Raw genomic sequence first — 19,772 nt, forward strand, 5'->3', positions numbered from 1 at the left:
ATAAATAAAGATAAATATAGATAAATATATATAAATAAAGATAAATAAAGATAAAGATAAATAAAGATAAATATAGATAAATATATATAAATATATATAAATAAAGATAAATAAATATAAATATATATAAATAAAGATAAATAAAGATAAATATATATAAATATAGATAAATAAATATAAATATATATAAATAAAGATAAATAAAGATAAATAAAGATAAAGATAAATAAAGATAAATATAAGATAAATATATATAAATAAAGATAAATAAAGATAAATATATATACTTTATATGGCTTTGTGTTATTATAAAGTGGATAAATGACATTATTAAATGACTGCACTCAGTGGATTAAGTAACTGAAAGAGGATAAGCATTGTCATTGTTATTGTTGTTATTTAACAACAACAATAAAAGATGTTTTCCTGTCTCGAGCTCCCTGTGTTTACTCTCACCGTGGCTGCGCGCGACCCCCCGCTGAGAGTAAACAGCTGACCGGAAGCGCGAGCCACTTTCCCCGGAAACGCGTCGGTCCCGTCGCCTTCGTGGAGCAGCTGCTGTAATGGCGGTGCCTCGTCGCTCCTCGCAGCAGCAGCAGATCAACACTCTTCAGTCTCCGCCGAGGAACGGCGTTATCTCCGGCGCTCCTCCGGCCTCCCCGCCGATGGCTCTGCCCGCCTCTCCCGCCGGCCCCCCGGAGACGGAGCGGGAGTGCAGCGGGGGGATGGAGCTGCTGGCTCCGGCCTCCGCGGACCTTCCCGGCCCGGTTCTACCGAGTTCTACCAGCTTCAGCACGACGACCTCCGGCGGCGGCAGCAGCGTCTCCAGCCCGGGGTCCGGAGCCGGCAGCCCCGCAGACGGCAGCAGCGGCCTCGGGGGCGCGTTCCGGGAGCTGTTCGAGGCCTGCCGTAACGGAGACGTGTCCCGCGTGAAGAGGCTCGTGGACTCGGTGAACGTTAACGCGAAGGACATGGCGGGAAGGAAATCCACTCCGCTGCACTTCGCTGCGGGTGAGCTAACGGCTAACGGCTAAGCTAACGGCGGCTAGCTCTGTGTGACAGCGAGCTCTTGTTGTTGTTGTTGTTGTTGTTGTTGTGTTTTGGTTGACGTGTTTACGGCTAATGAGAGTTAGCGCCGTTAATATGAAGTTTAATATAAACACAGTGATTATTTATATATAATAAAACCGTCTGTCAACATTTAATCCCTCATAACATAAAGCGAGCTAACGTTAGCTAGCGTTAGCTCGGCAAAACAAATCGGCCTTTAATTTAGCGGCTAGGCTAGGCTAGGCTAGCTGTCGTAATGTGATTTCATGTTCAACATTAACAAGAACTTAATAATAATAATAATAATACAGTAATTATATTAGTTTCTACAGTTATTAGTAGTTTAACTAATCACTAATAAATGTCAGTAAGTAAAAGAAACATATTGCAGTTATTTAGAAAGATATTATTATTATTGTTATTATTATTGTTATTATTATTATTGTTATTATTACAATTCATAATTAAATGAGAATTATAATTTTTGCATAACTAATTGTTTTTGGACTGAAACAAATCTTAAAGTTATGATGTGAATTTTCTGGAGGTTTTACACCAAACAAACATGTTTTCTTACATTTGGAGATTTGTGGACGAGGGTAAATAGATATTGATTGATATTGATTGATATTGATGTCATGTTAATGGAGATGTTATTTTAGGAAAACTCTCACTATTATGAATAAAATCTGAGCAAAAGCTTCGTAAACATCACAGCTCTCAGTTTATGTTTACAGCGCTGCTATCTGTCGGTTCGGGTTCAGTGTTATTGAGAACTGATCAAATATCATTAAACTGTATTTTTCTATATTCGTTTACACTCTTGCTCGTACTTTAAGTCCCCTCCGGTCAGAAATCAGTGTTTCTTTCTGCTTCTACAGTCACTATACTCGAGTATTTCCATTTTATGCCACTTTATATTTCTACCCGATTACATCTCAGAGGCAAATGTTGTACTTTAGTTACTTTACTAAGGGAAAAGTTAAAGATGAAGAGTTCCTTTTATGGGTTCAAAATTCTTCTTAAATAAATAAAAGATTAAAAACACCTCTTGCATCATCTGAAAACTGCACCGTCATAAAGCTGAAAGCAGGACGTGAACCTGCAGTGGAGTATTTATTTTTAATGCCCTTTCAGGTTTTGGCAGGAAGGATGTGGTGGAGCACCTTCTGCAGACAGGAGCCAACGTTCACGCCAGGGACGACGGAGGACTCATCCCCCTGCACAACGCCTGCTCCTTCGGCCACGCAGAGGTCGTCAGCCTCCTCTTGTGTCAGGGCGCGGACCCCAACGCCAGAGACAACTGGAACTACACCCCGCTGCACGAGGCCGCCATCAAGGGAAAGATAGACGTCTGCATCGGTAAGGATCCCCGGTGATGTTGTTTGAAGCGTCTGACTTTGAGACAAATGTTTTATAAGTATATGAGAGGTGAGGACGGGGAGGTAGTCTGTCTACCAGCTTTGTTGTTTTGAAGTGTGTATCCGTGCAGTGACAAAATGAGGGCTCATGAATGCTTTTTAAGGACAAAATTAAAAGTCTTTGTTTTCTTTTTCTGCACTTTTCTCTCTCTTAGTGTTACTCCAACACGGAGCCGATCCAAACATCCGCAACACTGATGGAAAATCTGCTTTGGATCTAGCCGACCCTTCAGCCAAGGCGGTTCTCACTGGTGAGTCCCTCTCTCATATATATATACACAGTTAATATGTTTAACTACAGCCAGTAACATATAAAGAGAGCACTAAATGAGGCTTCAGTTTGCAGATAATCGTCATTAAATGAAACTAATAGTCAAAATGATGTCCTGATGTTAGTGTTACATTGAATCAGGCATCTTCAGGGTTCCCACTCATCCTGCAAAACCTAGAAAATGTGGAAATTTAGACCAAATATCTTGGAAATCCTCAAAGTTGTCCTGAAAAATTGTTTTATTTTATTCCCTCACTCAGTAAACTTGGGTGCATATCTAGTTTGCATCTGGTAAACAGTTTATCCAGTGTATTTAAAGTGGAACTGACTTGCATCTCCATGTTTACAGCTTGATAATGATCACATTTTTTGTTGCTGTGATAAATACATACACGGTGATGTTAATTTAATGAACTGTTACTGATGGGCTGTGTCCAAATTAAAGTAGCCAGAACCACAAGTCAGACACAAACTCGTGGAAAATGATTTATGAAAAAGAGGAACTGGTTTTTACAGTAACGTTGTAGCCTTACATTAAATGCTAAAACGAATGAGTAGAGTTCAGCGTGCTCAGCTCTGATCTGTTTGTTCTTCCTCCAGGTGAATACAAGAAGGACGAACTTCTGGAAGCAGCAAGGTGAGTGTCAGTGTGTCTTTACACACATTTCCTGTTGGCCAGAAGCAAACAGCTGCACAGTTTTCTTCTCATCGGGTTTAAATGTGACATTCTTCTGTGGTTGGTAGCAGATTGCTTTACATCTATCGTATCGCACAGTGCAAAGAGAATTTATATTTATAGATTTCCATATAGTCGAAACAGCTGCTGTAACTTATTAGTTTCTGACTTCTGCAATAGACGATTTGATAAATCTCTTTAAGTTAGTAGTTTATGTCAGTTTATAGTTTTTATACAGCTGCTTTAATAATTTAAAGTTTTGAAAATGAAGCCATGTTAAAGTTGTTGGAATATCTTTTATGTTTTTACTACATTGCAGCTTTCACAATAAAATGGTTTTACATTCTGCACATAGGATGGCATTAAAATGTTAAAAAAAAACATGACATATGCCTGAATCTAAAAAAAAATACCATGATACAAATTTTAGCTTATACCGAGCAGCACTAGTGTAGTGACTAAGTCTTTCACTTGAGCTGCTACTGGCTGAATATTGGGCTTATTGTTTAAAACGTATACTCAAAGAAACGATCCGTTCTGTAGCAATACGTCATGAAATAAGGACGTTTATTTTCTTATGTGTGTTCTCCAGAATCTGTCACTTCCAGTGTCACAAAACTAATAAAAACAAATGTCATAAATCACAGAGTTGAGGCTGAGCAACCGGAGGACATCGGGGGGAAGACTGGAAAACATTTTCCCCTTAAAATATGATCCAGTTTCACCAGAATCACCAGGACAGAGGAAACATTCAGCTTATTACAACTTAGTGTAGCTTCAAATGATAGTGAAACTGTTGGAAGGTAAAAAATCACAATGTTGCCTAAAGTTGCTTTAAATCTGAACATTCAACACCTTCAAAGCCCAAAAAGTAGTTTTAGTTTCATTAGTATTGCCCTCTTGTATCCTCCCTTAAAGCCTGTGGAGAGACATTTAGAGAATACTTAACGACATCGGTCTCTTCCACTGTGTAATTACAGGAGTGGAAATGAAGAAAAGCTGATGGCGCTGCTGACTCCGTTAAACGTCAACTGTCACGCCAGCGACGGCCGCAAGGTAAATGAGCCAGCAGTCAAACACCGTATCACACCTGACGTATCTGTCACAACACCTTTGATACAACACGCCGAGCAGTGAAACATCATTACACTGTGTTATAGTTGTTGATTGTGTGTGTGCAGTATAAAGAGGATTTATCATTGGATTTGTGGGAGGAAGACAAACACTGTGCAGCATACTTACGTAGATGTTTTTCTTTCTCTAATTATACACGTACGACTCTCATCCTTTACACCCATTTTCCTTTAATAACATCTCGTCTGTCACTCACCGAGCTCATTAATCCTCTAGGTTCAGCTCTCGTCATGTTTTTCCACCTTAAAATACACAACATTTGGATTCAGGTAGTTAGTTCATTCTGTGTTCTAGCAGATTAACCTATACTTTATTTACTTTTTAGTGTTTTTGTTAATCATTTTTCTACACGTTTGGACCAGATGTCTCAACGGCTTCTTCCCCATAATCCCCTTCCTGTGCCAGATGCTGGAGCAGAGCTATTTGTGATTTTTAAATACGGGGTCCAAAATTAACTGTTTGACTCATCAGCGAAAACTGAGCTGTATGTGTACCGAATACACATAAATTATTAGCCCCGAAACAGACCCAGACACTTACTTCCAACATGGTCCCGTGGCTGTGTGGACGCAGCAGCAGCATTATCAACAGTTGCTGATTGATTCAGCCAAATAGATTAATGTTTCTACATGTGACACTCGCACAAGTAACAATATGACTGTGTGTAACGCCGGACTCAGTATATTAACCAACCTGGTTGGGTCTGAATTTGAAGCACAAGACGATCAACATAAGAACTGAAAAACACAGCTCTGAAATCCAAACACAAGTCTCTCCACAATTTAAGAAACATACAATAACTATATATATGTATATAAGTGTTACCCTGTTCTGTATAGAAGTCCTAACCTGACTTCTATATGGTCGGTTACTTAACTTTTTTATAACACACATGTATCAGCCTTTACTTAAAGTTTATATCAGGAAGGAAAATATAAAATACATCAGAACGGTTGTTAATTTTGGACCCTGTTTAAATCAATGTAGGTTTATTTTTCTGTGTATTTTCTAGTGTCTGAATCCTTGTTATAGACGTTAAGAAGTATTTTTAGCATTAAAAAACCTCTAACAATTCTTTTTTGTTTGACTAGAAGGATAATGGTACAAAGAGGCATTCGGCACTTTATTTAGTGACGTCAGCATTTTTAGGTTTCATTCCCACATCATGTCAGCCACTGATCGACTCCCACTGTCATTATAGCTTTTTTTCTGCTTTTCTTAGAGATGTTTGAACTATTTCCTGTCTTATGTGGCAGAATTTCCGTCGTCTTTAAGTAAATAACTCCACTGTGCCATACAAATCCATTGACTTTCCCACCTAACCACATTTTCTTCCACAGCAGTTAAAGTGTTACTCCTCTCGCTGCCTCCTCCTGCAGTGTATTAGAGTTTGCATGATCTAAACCAGTCTGCCAGCGTGGATTTGGTCTGGGGTTTAACCAGCGGGCAACCATTAAAACCGAGGAGGAAGTCACACTCCCCCCTCCAGCTCCTCACCCTCTGTGGCCCTGCTGTCACAGTTTAATGTCAGACCATGTTTGACGGCTCGAACAGTGATTTATGTTTGATTGACTTTGAGAAGGGAGAAAAGAATTGCTGTGAAAAGATTCCTGTCATTTTGTAATTTTTGTTTCGTTTTGTTTTCCGTGTGACTCTGGCAACATTTGTCGATCAGTCAACATCCCAAAAAATGCTGGTAAGTTGACCTTGAATAACGGCCACTTGATTGATGCACTGTTGTGATCTTTTTTTTTTGTTTTTATTCCTTTTTAATCCATTGTTTTTATTTGACCAATAAGCTGGCTGTCACTTTGTTAATTGCACATCATGGACCTGGGTGTTACGGGTCACTCATGTATCCTACCCTGACGCTCCTCTGTGCGTGTTTGTGCGTGTGCGTGGCATGTGACTGAGCGAGCGAGTGAGTTGGGTTGGTGTCCTGGTGAAGACTCATCTCTTTTTTTTTTTTTGGATTTGGAGAGGAGCTCAAAATGTCCACTGCCTGCTTTTTCTTCAGCGTCTGTCCTCTCCTTTGCACTCTCACCCACACTTCTCCAACTTTCAATCACTTGCTCTTCAGCCAGCGTCTGATTTTGGCTTTTGTTTTTGTCCATTAATTGATTTCTGATGATCACTCATGCATGCCTGAAGGCCTGCCCCCCCTTTTTGCTTTTTGTCGAGCGAATCCTGAATTATTACGTGTCTGTGAAATCTGTGTCTGCGTCACGTTCCCTGTTGGATCAGTTGGTATGCAGTAATGAATGGACTACATTTTTCACCGTGTCATTGTCGTGCTATGCCACCCTCCATGGTAATGCCTTTTGATTGCTCGTGTCATCCCACACTGAATGATGCCTCCATGGTTCCACTATCGTCCATCTGATTTGCTCGCTTTGGCTTGAGATCTAACCGTCTGCTTTGAGTTTTATTTTAATCTCACTGCATGGAAAGTTGAAATGAATGATGTCCCTACGTTTTGATTGTAAGCTTGACCTGAGCTAGATTTGTTTTTTTATAAATAGAGAACAAATGAAATAGGATTTGCAGCTTTTGCTCAGACTAACTTTTCTGTTTCCCGGCTGAAATGAAGCCGTTTGATTTGATCCTCTAATAGCTTGCAGAGACGCTTTCTCAAACACTCGGCCTGCTTAATGGAGCTTCTTTGCATCCTGTTACGGTTGGGGTTGAATCTGCTTATTCCGTTTACTGCTGGTTCAGCTTTTTAAAGTAACAATAGATTTAAATACATTCATATTAGAGCCTGACCAGTGTGGTATCTTTGATTCTGATAGTTTGAATCAAAGTTTGATTGAAAATAAACTCTTTCAATATAGATTGTGCACCAATATGATTCCACAAAAGTACTCAGAAGGCTGATTTCTAAAACAAAATAACTTTTATTAAAGAATATATAAGTTAAATATTCTTTAACATGTGAGATAATTTAACATAAACTTTCTCAACCAATTCCAGTTGACATTGCTGAATTATTTGCAGGATCATTTGTTGTTTGGTCACGGAAGTAAACATTTTTAATCTGGCTTACTGCTGAAGTATGAGTCCAAAATAAACAGATGTTGCTGTGATTTAATGTCAATTAACAGATCTAAATGAAAACTACATCATCATAAGATTTGGAAAAAGTCAACACGTTCACACATACTTTGTATTTAATCTCATAGCACCAAACAATTGCTTTCGGTGTGAAAACACCTTTAGTCTGTCTGTTGAAAATCTCTGCTCAATATGTTCATATTGGATAACACATACGCTGATACTGATAGGCCAGTATTGACCAGGCTCTAATATTTCTGAACCAAAACTCAAAGATTAACATTATTTACTCCAACCAGCTCTCATCACCCAACCGTAATCCCTCCCCCCCCGCGCTGTTTAGTCGTCTAACAGTTGCACAAGCAATTCTTTCTTGTCATCTAACCACATTTAACTTAATTTTAAACTCCTGAGACGTAGGAAGAATATTTTGCTGACTGTCAAACGGAGGTCGAGGTAGATGAGGTTGCCTGTTGTTATTCGCTCAGGTCAGACATCGACAGCTAATGAATTTTGTCGCTGGATCTGCCCACAAACTCTTATTGACCTTGCATCATCGTATCCGCCATTCATCTGCAACTCACAGAGCATAGCCTGCCATAGCACATTGCTTCTGGCCCTAATCAGCCGCTTGCTCCCGTGGCCATCGGAGGCAGCACACGCTCCGCCGGCCGGCGATCTGTGTCTGCTAACGCGCTCTCCTCTCTTACAGTCGACGCCCCTCCACCTGGCTGCCGGCTACAACCGCGTCCGCATCGTTCAGCTCCTGCTGCAGCACGGAGCCGACGTTCACGCCAAGGACAAAGGGTGAGACTCTTTCACAGGAAAACTCACTAATGTTTCTATTTCACTTCAGTCCTGATGATTTCTGACTCTAACCTGAGCGTCTTGTCTCTGCAGTGGCCTGGTTCCTCTTCACAATGCCTGCTCCTACGGCCACTTCGAGGTCACTGAGCTTCTGCTAAAAGTAAGACCCACAGACAGTTTAACTTCTTTACTCCATGAGCTTGTACTTTGGGCGTTGATGAACACTTTAAAGTCAAACTTGGCTGTGTTCGGAACATTGTTCCTATAGCTTGTATATATGCAAAGTTTGTATGTAGTTTGATCTTCACCCTCCTGCTGTAGAATTTTAAAAAACTTTCTTACTTCTAATATACAGTGTCCCCGTAGTTAGTCTGTGATTATTTGGCTAAATAATAATAATGTTCAAAGTGTGTGTATGTCAACTTCCTTCACCGTTTACCACTGCAGTTTGTACTGATGCATTTATTGATCACACAGTTAGAATTAACAGTAACTCAACCAATAACTAAAAGAATAATGAACACTGAACACCTACAGTGAGTTCAGTGTTTTATTCAGATATAGTATATTATGTAGAATAAAATAAAACAAACTTAAATTGGGGACACTGGTTGTTAAGTCTGGGACAGCTTAAAGTAGAATTTGGGACAGTTCATGCTTGCAAATTGGAAATATATTTTACAAATGTCTCCCTTTTCTATTTGAACATATGTTTTACCATCAGTGTTGTAACATACTGTGACTTGGAGATCCTGTCGGTGTGTTTGTAAAATGAGGAGCTAATTAGGAGTTTAAAACGATTCACTGGAATTCTTCCATCCGTTCTTAGACTTTATCTGATGTGCGGTTCTCTCTGCAGCATGGAGCCTGTGTGAATGCCATGGACCTGTGGCAGTTCACTCCTCTTCACGAGGCAGCGTCCAAGAACCGAGTGGAGGTGTGCTCCCTGCTGCTGAGCCACGGCGCCGACCCCACCCTGCTGAACTGTCACAGCAAGAGCGCCGTGGACATGGCCCCCACTCCAGAGCTTAAAGAGAGGCTCACCTGTGAGTTCTCCCTCTGTCACACAGCAGACACAATATACATCCTTATCATTATTATTATTATTGTTATTATTATTATTATTAACTGTGGGCAGTTAAAAATCAGTTTAAGCTTTGTCTTTGCAGTCACATTCAAATAAGTAGCCTGCCGTCACTCAGACGACATTTAAAACAAATCAGACCACTAAAAACATGTAATTTTCTATTTACTTCTCTTTCTGTTCCATGTAGATGAGTTCAAGGGTCACTCGCTGCTGCAGGCAGCCCGGGAGGCAGACATGGCCAAAGTGAAGAAGACGCTGGCTCTGGAGATCATCAGCTTCAAACATCCCCAGACCAACGAGACAGCTCTGGTCAGTCAGACAGCTAACTAACTAACTAACTAACTAACTAACTAACTAGCTAATCTATTTATTTATCTTTGATTTGATTGGCTCTCTGTGCCAAGTGTGACATTGAGAAGCGGTGCAACTCCACGCTTAGAGTTGGAAGCTATTTTAACTTTCATGCAATTAATTAATGATGATTTACAGCCAGTTAGTTGTGTGTTAAGAGGATTGGTGTTCACTCAATGCATTTGTCCTTGGTTGCACACTAATCTAATGTTGGTGTGTGTTTTAGCACTGTGCTGTGGCTTCCCCGCACCCCAAGAGGAAGCAGGTGACTGAGTTGTTGCTGCGTAAAGGTGCCAACATCAATGAGAAGAACAAAGAGTAAGTCCACAACCTTGAGTTTTTAAAAACATCCTCAGAAATAGCAACAAGAGAGGTTAAGTGTATGTTGAAGCACATTAATAATAATAACTTCCTGTCTGTTGTGTCTTTAAGCTTCATGACTCCGTTGCATGTTGCTGCTGAGAGAGCTCACAACGACATCCTGGAGGTGCTGCAGAAACATGGAGCAAAGGTCTGTTTTTGTTTTCACATTCCCATTGTGCGCTGCCGGGTCTGATCTGAGAGCTGTGTGTTAACGTCACCTGCTCTGACTCCAGGTAAACGCCGTGGACACGCTCGGTCAGACGGCTCTTCATCGAGCGGCGCTGGCCGGTCACATCCAGACATGCAAGCTGCTGCTGAGCTACGGGGCCGACCCGTCCATCGTGTCCCTGCAGGGTTTCACCGCGGCTCAGATGGGTAACGAGGCCGTACAGCAGATCCTCAACGGTAAATGTTACAGACATTGAAGCAGATATTGTAGTGAAGTGTGAGGATTTTTAAAGCTTTATTATCTGATATTTTTGCACCTGTTTATATTTATTCCATGTCTGTTGTGTTTTTGTGTATGCCTGTTGTTCTCAGATCTCAATCTCAATGAGACCTGATTAAATAAAGATGAATAATATCTGAGGTTTCTTTCAGTCCTTAATGCTCAGATAAATTAATGTGACACTAATGTCCCTTCAGGGGAATCTACCAGATCTAAACCTCGATCATGGGCTTTCATATGATGTATGTAGTGAATCTTTTTCTTTGTATTAAATTTGTTTGTTTTTTTCCAGAAAATGTTCCCACACGTAACTCTGACGTGGACTACAGATTTCTGGAGGCGGCCAAAGCAGGAGATCTTGACACAGTGCAAGTAAGTTCACTGTTGGTTTGGTAGTTTTTGTGACAGCAGTAACTACAGTGGTACTTTTTTATTTAGTTTTAAATGTAGAGATGATTTTAAGTTGCCGATTTTAGCAGCAAACTCACAGGATAAAATCATTATTTTGGTTTCTTGAAGAATTTGCACTCACTTGTAGCCGCCGTTCACAAATGACTGTGAAGGCTCTATTTGAATTGTCCTGTAAACCTGCTGTCACACCACTCTGCTGTTGCTGATGATCATGATGTCTCTCTGCGTGTGGCAGCAACTTTGCACCCCACAGAACGTGAACTGCCGGGACTTGGAGGGCCGCCACTCCACTCCTCTCCACTTTGCAGCCGGTTACAACCGAGTGGCTGTCGTTGAGTATCTGCTACACCACGGAGCTGATGTCCACGCCAAAGACAAGGGGTCAGTGCTTGAACTGCAATTTTATTACATTTTACTACAGTTCACAGGGCTGCATGATGTGGTAAAAATATCATATTGCGATGTGATTCACCATTAGTGCGGGAATTTTGCATTACAAATGTAATTTTCACGAAGATCATGTGAACAAGCATGTTTTCTTTAATCTGGAGAGAAAGATTTATAGACCAGGACATCTGTGCAGCTCTACAGTACTTCATTATAATGCTGTTTTCCCTTTATGGAAATATTGCAGCTCTTGTAATTTGTATATTTTACATGACTATATTGCAAATCAGATAATATTTTGATTAAATGTGCAGCCATACGTTTGACCTATCTGTAGGTTGTATCACAAATGTGATGAATCAAATGCATTTGGATTTATAACTATTATAACACAGAAAGGTTCTAGAAAGGTCTAAAAAGTCTTAAATTTAACCTGCAGAAACCCTGTGTAATGTTTATGTTTTAAGAGTTCATTTTGCAGCAGAAACAAACATATCTCCTCAGATTTTCACTTGTGTTGTTGCCCCTGCAGCGGTCTGGTTCCCCTCCACAACGCATGCTCCTACGGTCATTATGAAGTGGCTGAGCTGCTGGTCAGACACGGAGCTTCGGTCAACGTGGCCGACCTGTGGAAATTCACCCCGCTTCACGAGGCTGCAGCCAAAGGCAAATACGAGATCTGCAAACTGCTGCTCAAAGTGAGTTTTACTTTTCAACACTGAAGGTTAGATTGACGGAAAGTAATCAGCCTTTATATATATATATAAATTTAAAAAATGCGGAAACAAACATTTAAGAGAGAAATACAGAAAGAAACAATTGTTATAAATGTTAAAGAACAAAAACTGGTAATGGTATGAAGATTTGTGTCACAGACATTATTGTTATACAGTGTCAGTTATTGTTGTGATGATGATCATGAGGGAAATGGATCACAATACAATGAGGAACTCTTAAACTCTCGTGTTCAGCACGGAGCCGACCCATCCAAGAAGAACCGTGACGGCAACATGCCGCTGGACATGGTCAAAGACGGAGACACGGACATCCAGGACCTGCTGAGGGGGGACGCCGCCCTGCTGGATGCCGCCAAGAAGGGCTGCCTGGCCCGGGTCCAGAAACTGTGCTCCCCGGAGAACATCAACTGCAGAGATACGCAGGGACGCAACTCCACACCTCTCCACCTCGCAGGTAACCGGGCTGCTTCTACGTGTTTCTTCTTCTGACTTCTATCTGTCGTTCTCTCTGCTCCCCCTGTTGTAAAACCTACTGCCTGGTTATAAAAGGTTATATAAATGTTTTGAAGATAGTATTTTAAGTTTAAGTCACATTTTCCTGCTCTGATTCGTGTTCTTTCTCCTCAGCTGGTTACAACAACCTCGAGGTGGCAGAGTACCTGCTGGAGCACGGGGCTGATGTCAACGCCCAGGACAAAGGCGGCCTCATCCCTCTTCATAACGCTGCTTCCTACGGGGTCAGTCCCAGCAACATGAACATAAACACTTTAAATACAGAACCTGTGGGGTTTGATTTACAAGCTACAGGAAACTGTAGGTGTTGGTGGTCTTACCTTCAGCTCCTGGAAATAACAATAACTGTTTATTGGTTCTGTGTTATCTGAATATTAAGCCTCATTTCTGATCATGAAAGATTTGATTTCCTTTAGAAGTCGTATCGAGGCTTAAATCTTCGTAAAAGTCTGAAATTGAACCTGCGGGAACGTTCAGGAACCCTGTTTCACCCTGACTGACCTTCTGTTGCCTCTCTTCCTCACAGCACGTGGACATCGCCGCCCTGCTGATCAAGTACAATACGTGTGTGAATGCTACAGACAAATGGGCTTTCACGCCCCTCCATGAGGCGGCCCAGAAGGGGCGCACGCAGCTCTGTGCGCTGCTGCTGGCTCACGGAGCCGACCCCACCATGAAGAACCAAGAGGGCCAGACTGCCTTAGACCTCGCCACGGTAACGCGTCACGCTGCTCCTTCTGTCCTCAAACTGATCACAGTACAGTTCTTTCAATTAGTTCCTCTCTGCCCTCCCTGCAGGCTGACGATATCCGCGCCCTGCTGATGGACGCCATGCCACCAGACGCCCTGCCCAGCTGCTTTAAGCCCCAGGCCACGGTGGTTAGCGCCTCGGTCATTTCCCCCGCCTCCACGCCGTCCTGTCTGTCGGCCGCCAGCAGCATAGACAACCTGGCTGGACCGCTCACCGAGCTGGCTGCAGCCTCCGCGTCCGGGTCCTCCGGAGTGGCAGACGGCGCCACGGGCACCGACCGGAAGGAAGGAGAAAGTGAGTTTGTTGTATTTCTCATTTTGAATATCGGTCGGTTTACAAAGCCGGTGAACACAGCTGTGATGAATTATTTATTTCTCATCCAACTCTTTAGTGGCAATGCTGGACATGAATATAAGTCAGTTCCTGAAGAGTCTGGGCCTCGAGCACCTGAGGGACATCTTTGAGAGGGAGCAGGTGAGCTATCAAAACAACCTCGTATACAAGATATTTGAACTGCAGCAGGTTCAGACAAACAGTCCTGCTGCCGTCTGTTAATATTATAAACAGTATATATCTGTACGACTCTGTGTGTGTTGGTATAAACTGCTCAACCTGCTCTTATTGATTATTTCCTTTTCCCAGATCACCCTGGACGTGCTGGCTGACATGGGTCACGAGGAGCTGAAGGAGATCGGAATTAACGCCTACGGACACCGACACAAGCTCATCAAGGGTGTGGAGAGGCTGCTGGGCGGCCAGCAAGGTGAGGAGTCTCTTTAGATACCACGAGGAGTTACCACTTCTTAAAGCCAACACATAATGTTTATCTGGAATATTTCCCAGCAGACATTTCAGCCGTTGCTATGTTTATCTGTCAGACAGCTCCACGCGATGCCAGCTAACATGTTCACACCCGATATCTGTATCTTGTTGTATTTTCAGGTGCCAACCCCTACCTGACATTCCACTGTGCCAGCCAGGGCACCATCCTGATAGACCTCGCCCCAGACGACAAAGAGTACCAGTCAGTGGAGGAGGAGGTGAGTCGAGGTTCAGCCTCTCTGTTGGTGCTGCGTTTAACCTGCTAGCTGGTTTTAGAAATCAATCGTTTGTTTTTAACGAACAGAACTTTGTATTTAAATGCGTCTGTGTCCTGTTATGATTTGGTGCAGTCCTTGCTCGAAAGTTGTAAACTTTCTGCCATCATTACGACACCAGTGGAGTTGAACAGGGTTTCCAACGCGTCCTGGAAAACCTGGACACTAAGATGACCAAATATCCTCGAGATAATCTTTATCTGTCTCATGAAAATATTTATTGTATATGAGCCCCTCACTCAGATCACCTTTGTAAAGTTAGGTACATTTTGTTTGAGACTCCACTGTTGGTAGAATAAACTGCATGGTATGACACTTCAAAGCCGCTTTTTAAGGTTCCCTTTTGATTCCGGCTCCCGTGTCAATCAAGAGACATGACACAACTTTTGGCATCAAGTCTATTTTGGAAATGCTTTACAGTCAGATCTACACACATGCAGCCTATTAATGATCAGATTTACATTTCATGCTGTGGTCAGTAAATGAATGCAGCACTTTTACTTTCTACCTCGGCTTATAATGGGCTCAGAAGATGAATTGAGCTATGGCCAAATTAATATTACAGTTAGAGGAAGGCTGTAGTCAATTTGAGACCGCAGCTGTGGTGAGAACAGCCACAATCACTGACTCCCCCCGTGCTGTCTTTGTATATTGGAAAATGATTTCTAAAGAAGAATGGGAACCTTGTTGGATTATTAGCTTATTTCAGTTTGACCTACATTTTATTTTCATAATGAAAGTGTCGTTGTGTGACTCCTGTCTGTCATATAGTGCATTCAGTGCAGCGGTCCACCTCTGATTATATAATCGAATATTCGTTGACAGCCTAATAGAAAAATACAAACAGTATAATCTATGCAGCCACTGTAGCTGCCTGCTAACGCTGCTGTCAGCGAGTTTTCCTGCTTATGAATTTGTGGTGTTTTGCTTTGTGTGTCCCTCAGATGCAGAGCACCATCAGAGAGCACAGAGACGGAGGCAACGCTGGGGGGGTGTTCAGCAGATACAACATCATCAAGGTTTGAACCAGCAGCCTCTTCCTGTCTGCTGATAATGAGCTTTATCAGCGTCTGTTTCTCTGTATTAATGGTGGTTGGTGTAAAGCAGACATGTTGATGTCCCACAGATTCAGAAGGTGGTCAATAAGAAGCTGAGAGAACGTTACACCCACCGGCAGAAGGAGATCGCCGATGAGAACCACAACCATCACAATGAGAGGATGTTGTTTCACGGTAACCACGCCCACTGCCACGCCCTCTCTTTGTTTAGTGTGTCAGCACAGCGTGGATGTTAGTCCTTCAGAAGCTTTCTATGTTTAATGTGACACACTATCAGTCGGCCACTGTGTGTAACATCATTGGTCTTCCTTCAGGTTCCCCGTTCATCAACGCCATCATCCACAAAGGCTTCGATGAGCGCCACGCCTACATAGGAGGGATGTTTGGAGCAGGGATCTACTTTGCGGAGAACTCCTCAAAGAGCAATCAGTACGTCTACGGCATCGGTGGAGGCACAGGCTGCCCGACGCACAAAGACCGGTCCTGCTACCTGTGCCACAGGTAACTGCAGTTCCCCTCTGTTCTTCATCAGAATGAAGGTTTTCTGTGTGTCTGACCTTCCTCCTCTCCTCTGGACTCTCAGGCAGATGCTGTTCTGCAGAGTCACCCTGGGGAAGTCCTTCCTACAGTTCAGTGCCATGAAGATGGCCCACGCTCCACCGGGACACCACTCAGTGATCGGGCGGCCGAGCGTTAACGGCCTGGCCTACGCCGAGTACGTCATCTACAGAGGAGAGCAGGTAAATCAGACGCCAGAGTTTCCCTGAGTCCTCTGAGGCTTTAAAGGTTTAGTGTTTGTCAACATGGACCTTATTTTCTATGTTTTTGTGTCAAAGTGACCAATGGAGTCAACACGTTTTATATCTGGTTCAGTATCGATGGAGCGCTCCTACAGCGAATCCTTGCCAACAATTACTCATCACCTAAATACGTCCATTAAAGGTTTTAGTTTGTACCACAATCGTCTGTCAGCCTGACCCCACAGAGAGAAATTACATGTTTTCTGTCCCATCCTTCATCCGCTGTGTCCAATAGGCCCTGACTAAAGCTCTTACTAATCAGTCAGAGTAATGACGTCATACTAAATGCATGACATTCATGGTTGAGCAGGATAATTTATAGCGTATTTAATCATTATCAACAACATTTTACACGCATTTTATTACTTTTGTAGATAACACTGATTAATAAAACAAGGAAAAACTACTTTCCTGCCATAAATTATAAGTTAACAAAAGTAAATCTAGGTAAAGAAGGAGAAGATCTTTTGTAAGTTTAAACATTTTTATGAACAGATTCCTGTTTTTGGGTTCGTGTCAAAACAAGACGTAAACTTTCACTTTGGGATTGTTTCTTCAGTTTTTGGACCCAGCACAGCAATGTGGAACTTTTTACTGTGTGATATGTTTAAGACATCCACAGACTGCAGTCGCCTGTAGGATAAAGTTAAAGCAACCTGTCACTTCCCTGTTTCAGTCTCTGACACTTTATCTAACATTAATAGTAGTAAATGTAGCCTGCAACCAGGAAGGAGACTGAACACAGGCTGCAGCTCTCTCACTCAAAACCAGAACCAATTCTAAACTTGTCGTCCTCATTTCTCACTTTGACACAAAAACATGGAGAAAAAATAGGTTGAAAAACTGCAAAGTCGCCGTTTAACTGTCTCTTAATGCTGCTGTCTGTCTCCTTCAGGCCTTCCCAGAGTACCTCATCACCTACCAGATCCTTAAACCGGAGAGTGCAGCCCAGTCTGCTGCAGCAGCTGAGCAGAAGTCGTAGTTACTTTACATCACACACACTCTCTCCACACACACACACACACACACACACACACACACACACACACACACTCACAGAAAGACTCGATGCTCGTTATTTTGTCCTTTGTATTGCAACACCTTTTTATTTACCGAACACATTTCCAGTCTCCAGTAGAACCCGTGGTGACCAGTGCTTCATGAGCAGATCTGCTGTATAATATTCTCCTACTCGTGGTGATGACACACTTTTTTTTTTTTTTGTGCATCGGCTGCATGTTAATACAGACGCATGTGAGAACCAATAGCGTGCGTGGGTTCCCCCCCTCCTCTTCCCCTTCCTCCTCACCAATCAGGAGGATGCTTGTAGAGACTTTGAAGTATCAGCATTAACAGTTTGCCACTCGTTGTCGCCTCATGCCTTGTGACTGTGCAGAACCACCGACCCCTCGCCTCCACACACACACACACACACACACACACACACACACACACACACACACACACACACACACACACACACACACACACACTGTCGAAGCCTGAAACCTGTGGACTACTACTGCCCCGCCGTATCTGGGTTCATCCTGTACAGAATGGCCTCTGTGACTGTGATTTTAATGCTAACCTATAACACTACCAAACAAGTAACAGTGCATTGTTGCTAAGCTGTAATGCCGACTCCCCCCCCCCCCCCCCCCCGACACTACAGACACTGAACTGAAATGTGTTTTTGTTTTTTACTTTTTAAGTGGTTTTATTCAGGGCTGGACGGAGAACGAGCTCTCTGTCGGATCACAGACGTTGTTACAATAATGATTTATCGGTAAACTGAAACATAAAGGCATCAGAATTACACGAGGAGGGTAAAGTAAAGGTGTGGATGTTGTATATTAAAAGCATTATATATGAGACCGCTTCGAGACAGTAGAGTAAGTAAATGTTCAGAGCACAGATACAGAAATGTAGATTCTTGATTTGACGTGCGTCTGCGTGTCGCGGAGGTCAGATCAGCTAGTTAACAATACTGAGATACCGACTGAAACTCTCTTAATGAACCGATTTTCATGGAATTTAGTCTGTTATGAACATGAGGAATTGAACCTGAGCCTGAATCACCGCTTGGAAAAAGGCTGCAGGTGTGTGGACGCACAAACAGATTAAATATTCACAACAAATAAAACAGCCGCTGCTACTCAGAGCAGCACTTTGTCCAAAATACAGAATGAAAACATTAATGTTAGTGTGTTTGAGCTGCTGCATAAAGTCTCAACACATGGAACAAATTACTGTCCAACAGGAAACTAACAATAAAAACTGTTCTCCTATTTCAAATTATATGTTCTCCGGTAAATAAAGTTGACAAAAACAAGCAAACAGGCGTCTTTATAACAATATTACAGATATAAAATCTACATTTTTTAGAGAAATAATTCATACTTCATGTTCCAATCAAAAGGTTGATGTTTAACATAGAGCTGATTAACTGAATCTCTCCGTATTGTAAAGTATGTGACCTCCGCAGTAAAGCGACTGCGCAGACGCATCCGGCAGCGGTTGATGAGAGATTCGTGTTTCTGTATCTGCGGTTCAGAGTGTTGAAATGTGCTCGTGATGCCTTTTTACAGGTGAACACCCGACAGCCAGTGAACTCATCGCAGCGCCCTGTCTCTGTCGCGTCGGTCTCGCTCACAGACATCCCACGCATTAAGGATTTGCACTTTTACATAGAAAACCTATTTAAGTTATTTTGAATTTAAATTGCAAAATTTGCGGGAAAAAAATATTTGTACAGGTTGTGTAAATGGTTGTGTATAACTGTTACTGTTTGACTGTAAATGACATATGGATTCTTCCTTTCATGCCTTCTTGATTCTCCCAACTTTTTTTTAAATAAATGTCCCATTAACAGCTCGTTGTTGTGGATTGATTGTGTCAGAAAGATGTTTGTGGTTTAGTTTTAGTCACATTAAACATGTAAAGCATGTAAAGCAGGAGCAGCAACAGATTGTAACACGACAAAGAAACAAACAGGTTTTATTTAAAGTGCAACAGAAGGAATATTAACACTGTGAGGAAATCAAAACTACACTTTTCTATTTTTTACAACATTAAAAATAATACATAAAATATTAATTCTTCCAAAAGAAAACAGTTTTTATGTTTTCCTGTGTTCACTGGATGAAAAGGTCTCTGTATCGGGGGGGAACAGTCATTGTATAGGCTTTATATCTTTATATGTGGGTCAAGTTCTCAGGTCATGTGACTTCATATATTCAAAAATAAACTTTATTACTGGACTTTGTTTCTTAAAGACTATTTTATATGTTATTATATTCTAAAAGCTTTAATAATCAGCATTAACAGTCAGTTTACTGGAGCATACGTCGCCCATA

The 19,772-nt window shown here is 42.0% G+C and overlaps 1 protein-coding gene across 4 annotated transcripts; it reads left to right on the forward strand.

Annotated features, from left to right (window-relative positions):
* Window positions 1–516: 516 nt before the first annotated feature.
* LOC127376264 (poly [ADP-ribose] polymerase tankyrase-1) lies at window positions 517–19,290 on the forward strand. Of its 4 annotated transcripts, none has more exons than XM_051422982.1 (28): window positions 517–1,011; window positions 2,188–2,412; window positions 2,627–2,722; window positions 3,343–3,379; window positions 4,399–4,474; window positions 6,228–6,248; window positions 8,319–8,413; window positions 8,507–8,573; window positions 9,243–9,459; window positions 9,688–9,809; window positions 10,078–10,169; window positions 10,284–10,362; window positions 10,448–10,619; window positions 10,955–11,034; window positions 11,309–11,454; window positions 11,993–12,158; window positions 12,432–12,651; window positions 12,825–12,934; window positions 13,237–13,425; window positions 13,509–13,755; window positions 13,853–13,935; window positions 14,104–14,224; window positions 14,404–14,501; window positions 15,503–15,577; window positions 15,685–15,790; window positions 15,931–16,117; window positions 16,200–16,356; window positions 17,312–19,290. In XM_051422982.1, exons 1-28 carry the CDS (start codon window positions 564–566, stop codon window positions 17,396–17,398), a joined length of 3,819 nt encoding a protein of 1,272 aa, XP_051278942.1. In that variant the 5' UTR covers window positions 517–563; the 3' UTR covers window positions 17,399–19,290. The 4 variants fall into 4 exon arrangements, with proteins under 4 accessions (XP_051278942.1, XP_051278944.1, XP_051278943.1 ...); XM_051422984.1 differs by having other exon boundaries at window positions 9,273–9,459; XM_051422983.1 differs by lacking the exon at window positions 6,228–6,248.
* The last annotated feature ends 482 nt before the right edge of the window (window positions 19,291–19,772 follow it).

This window comes from Dicentrarchus labrax, unplaced genomic scaffold (assembly GCF_905237075.1).
Source record: "Dicentrarchus labrax unplaced genomic scaffold, dlabrax2021, whole genome shotgun sequence".
Classification (NCBI taxonomy): domain Eukaryota; kingdom Metazoa; phylum Chordata; class Actinopteri; family Moronidae; genus Dicentrarchus; species Dicentrarchus labrax.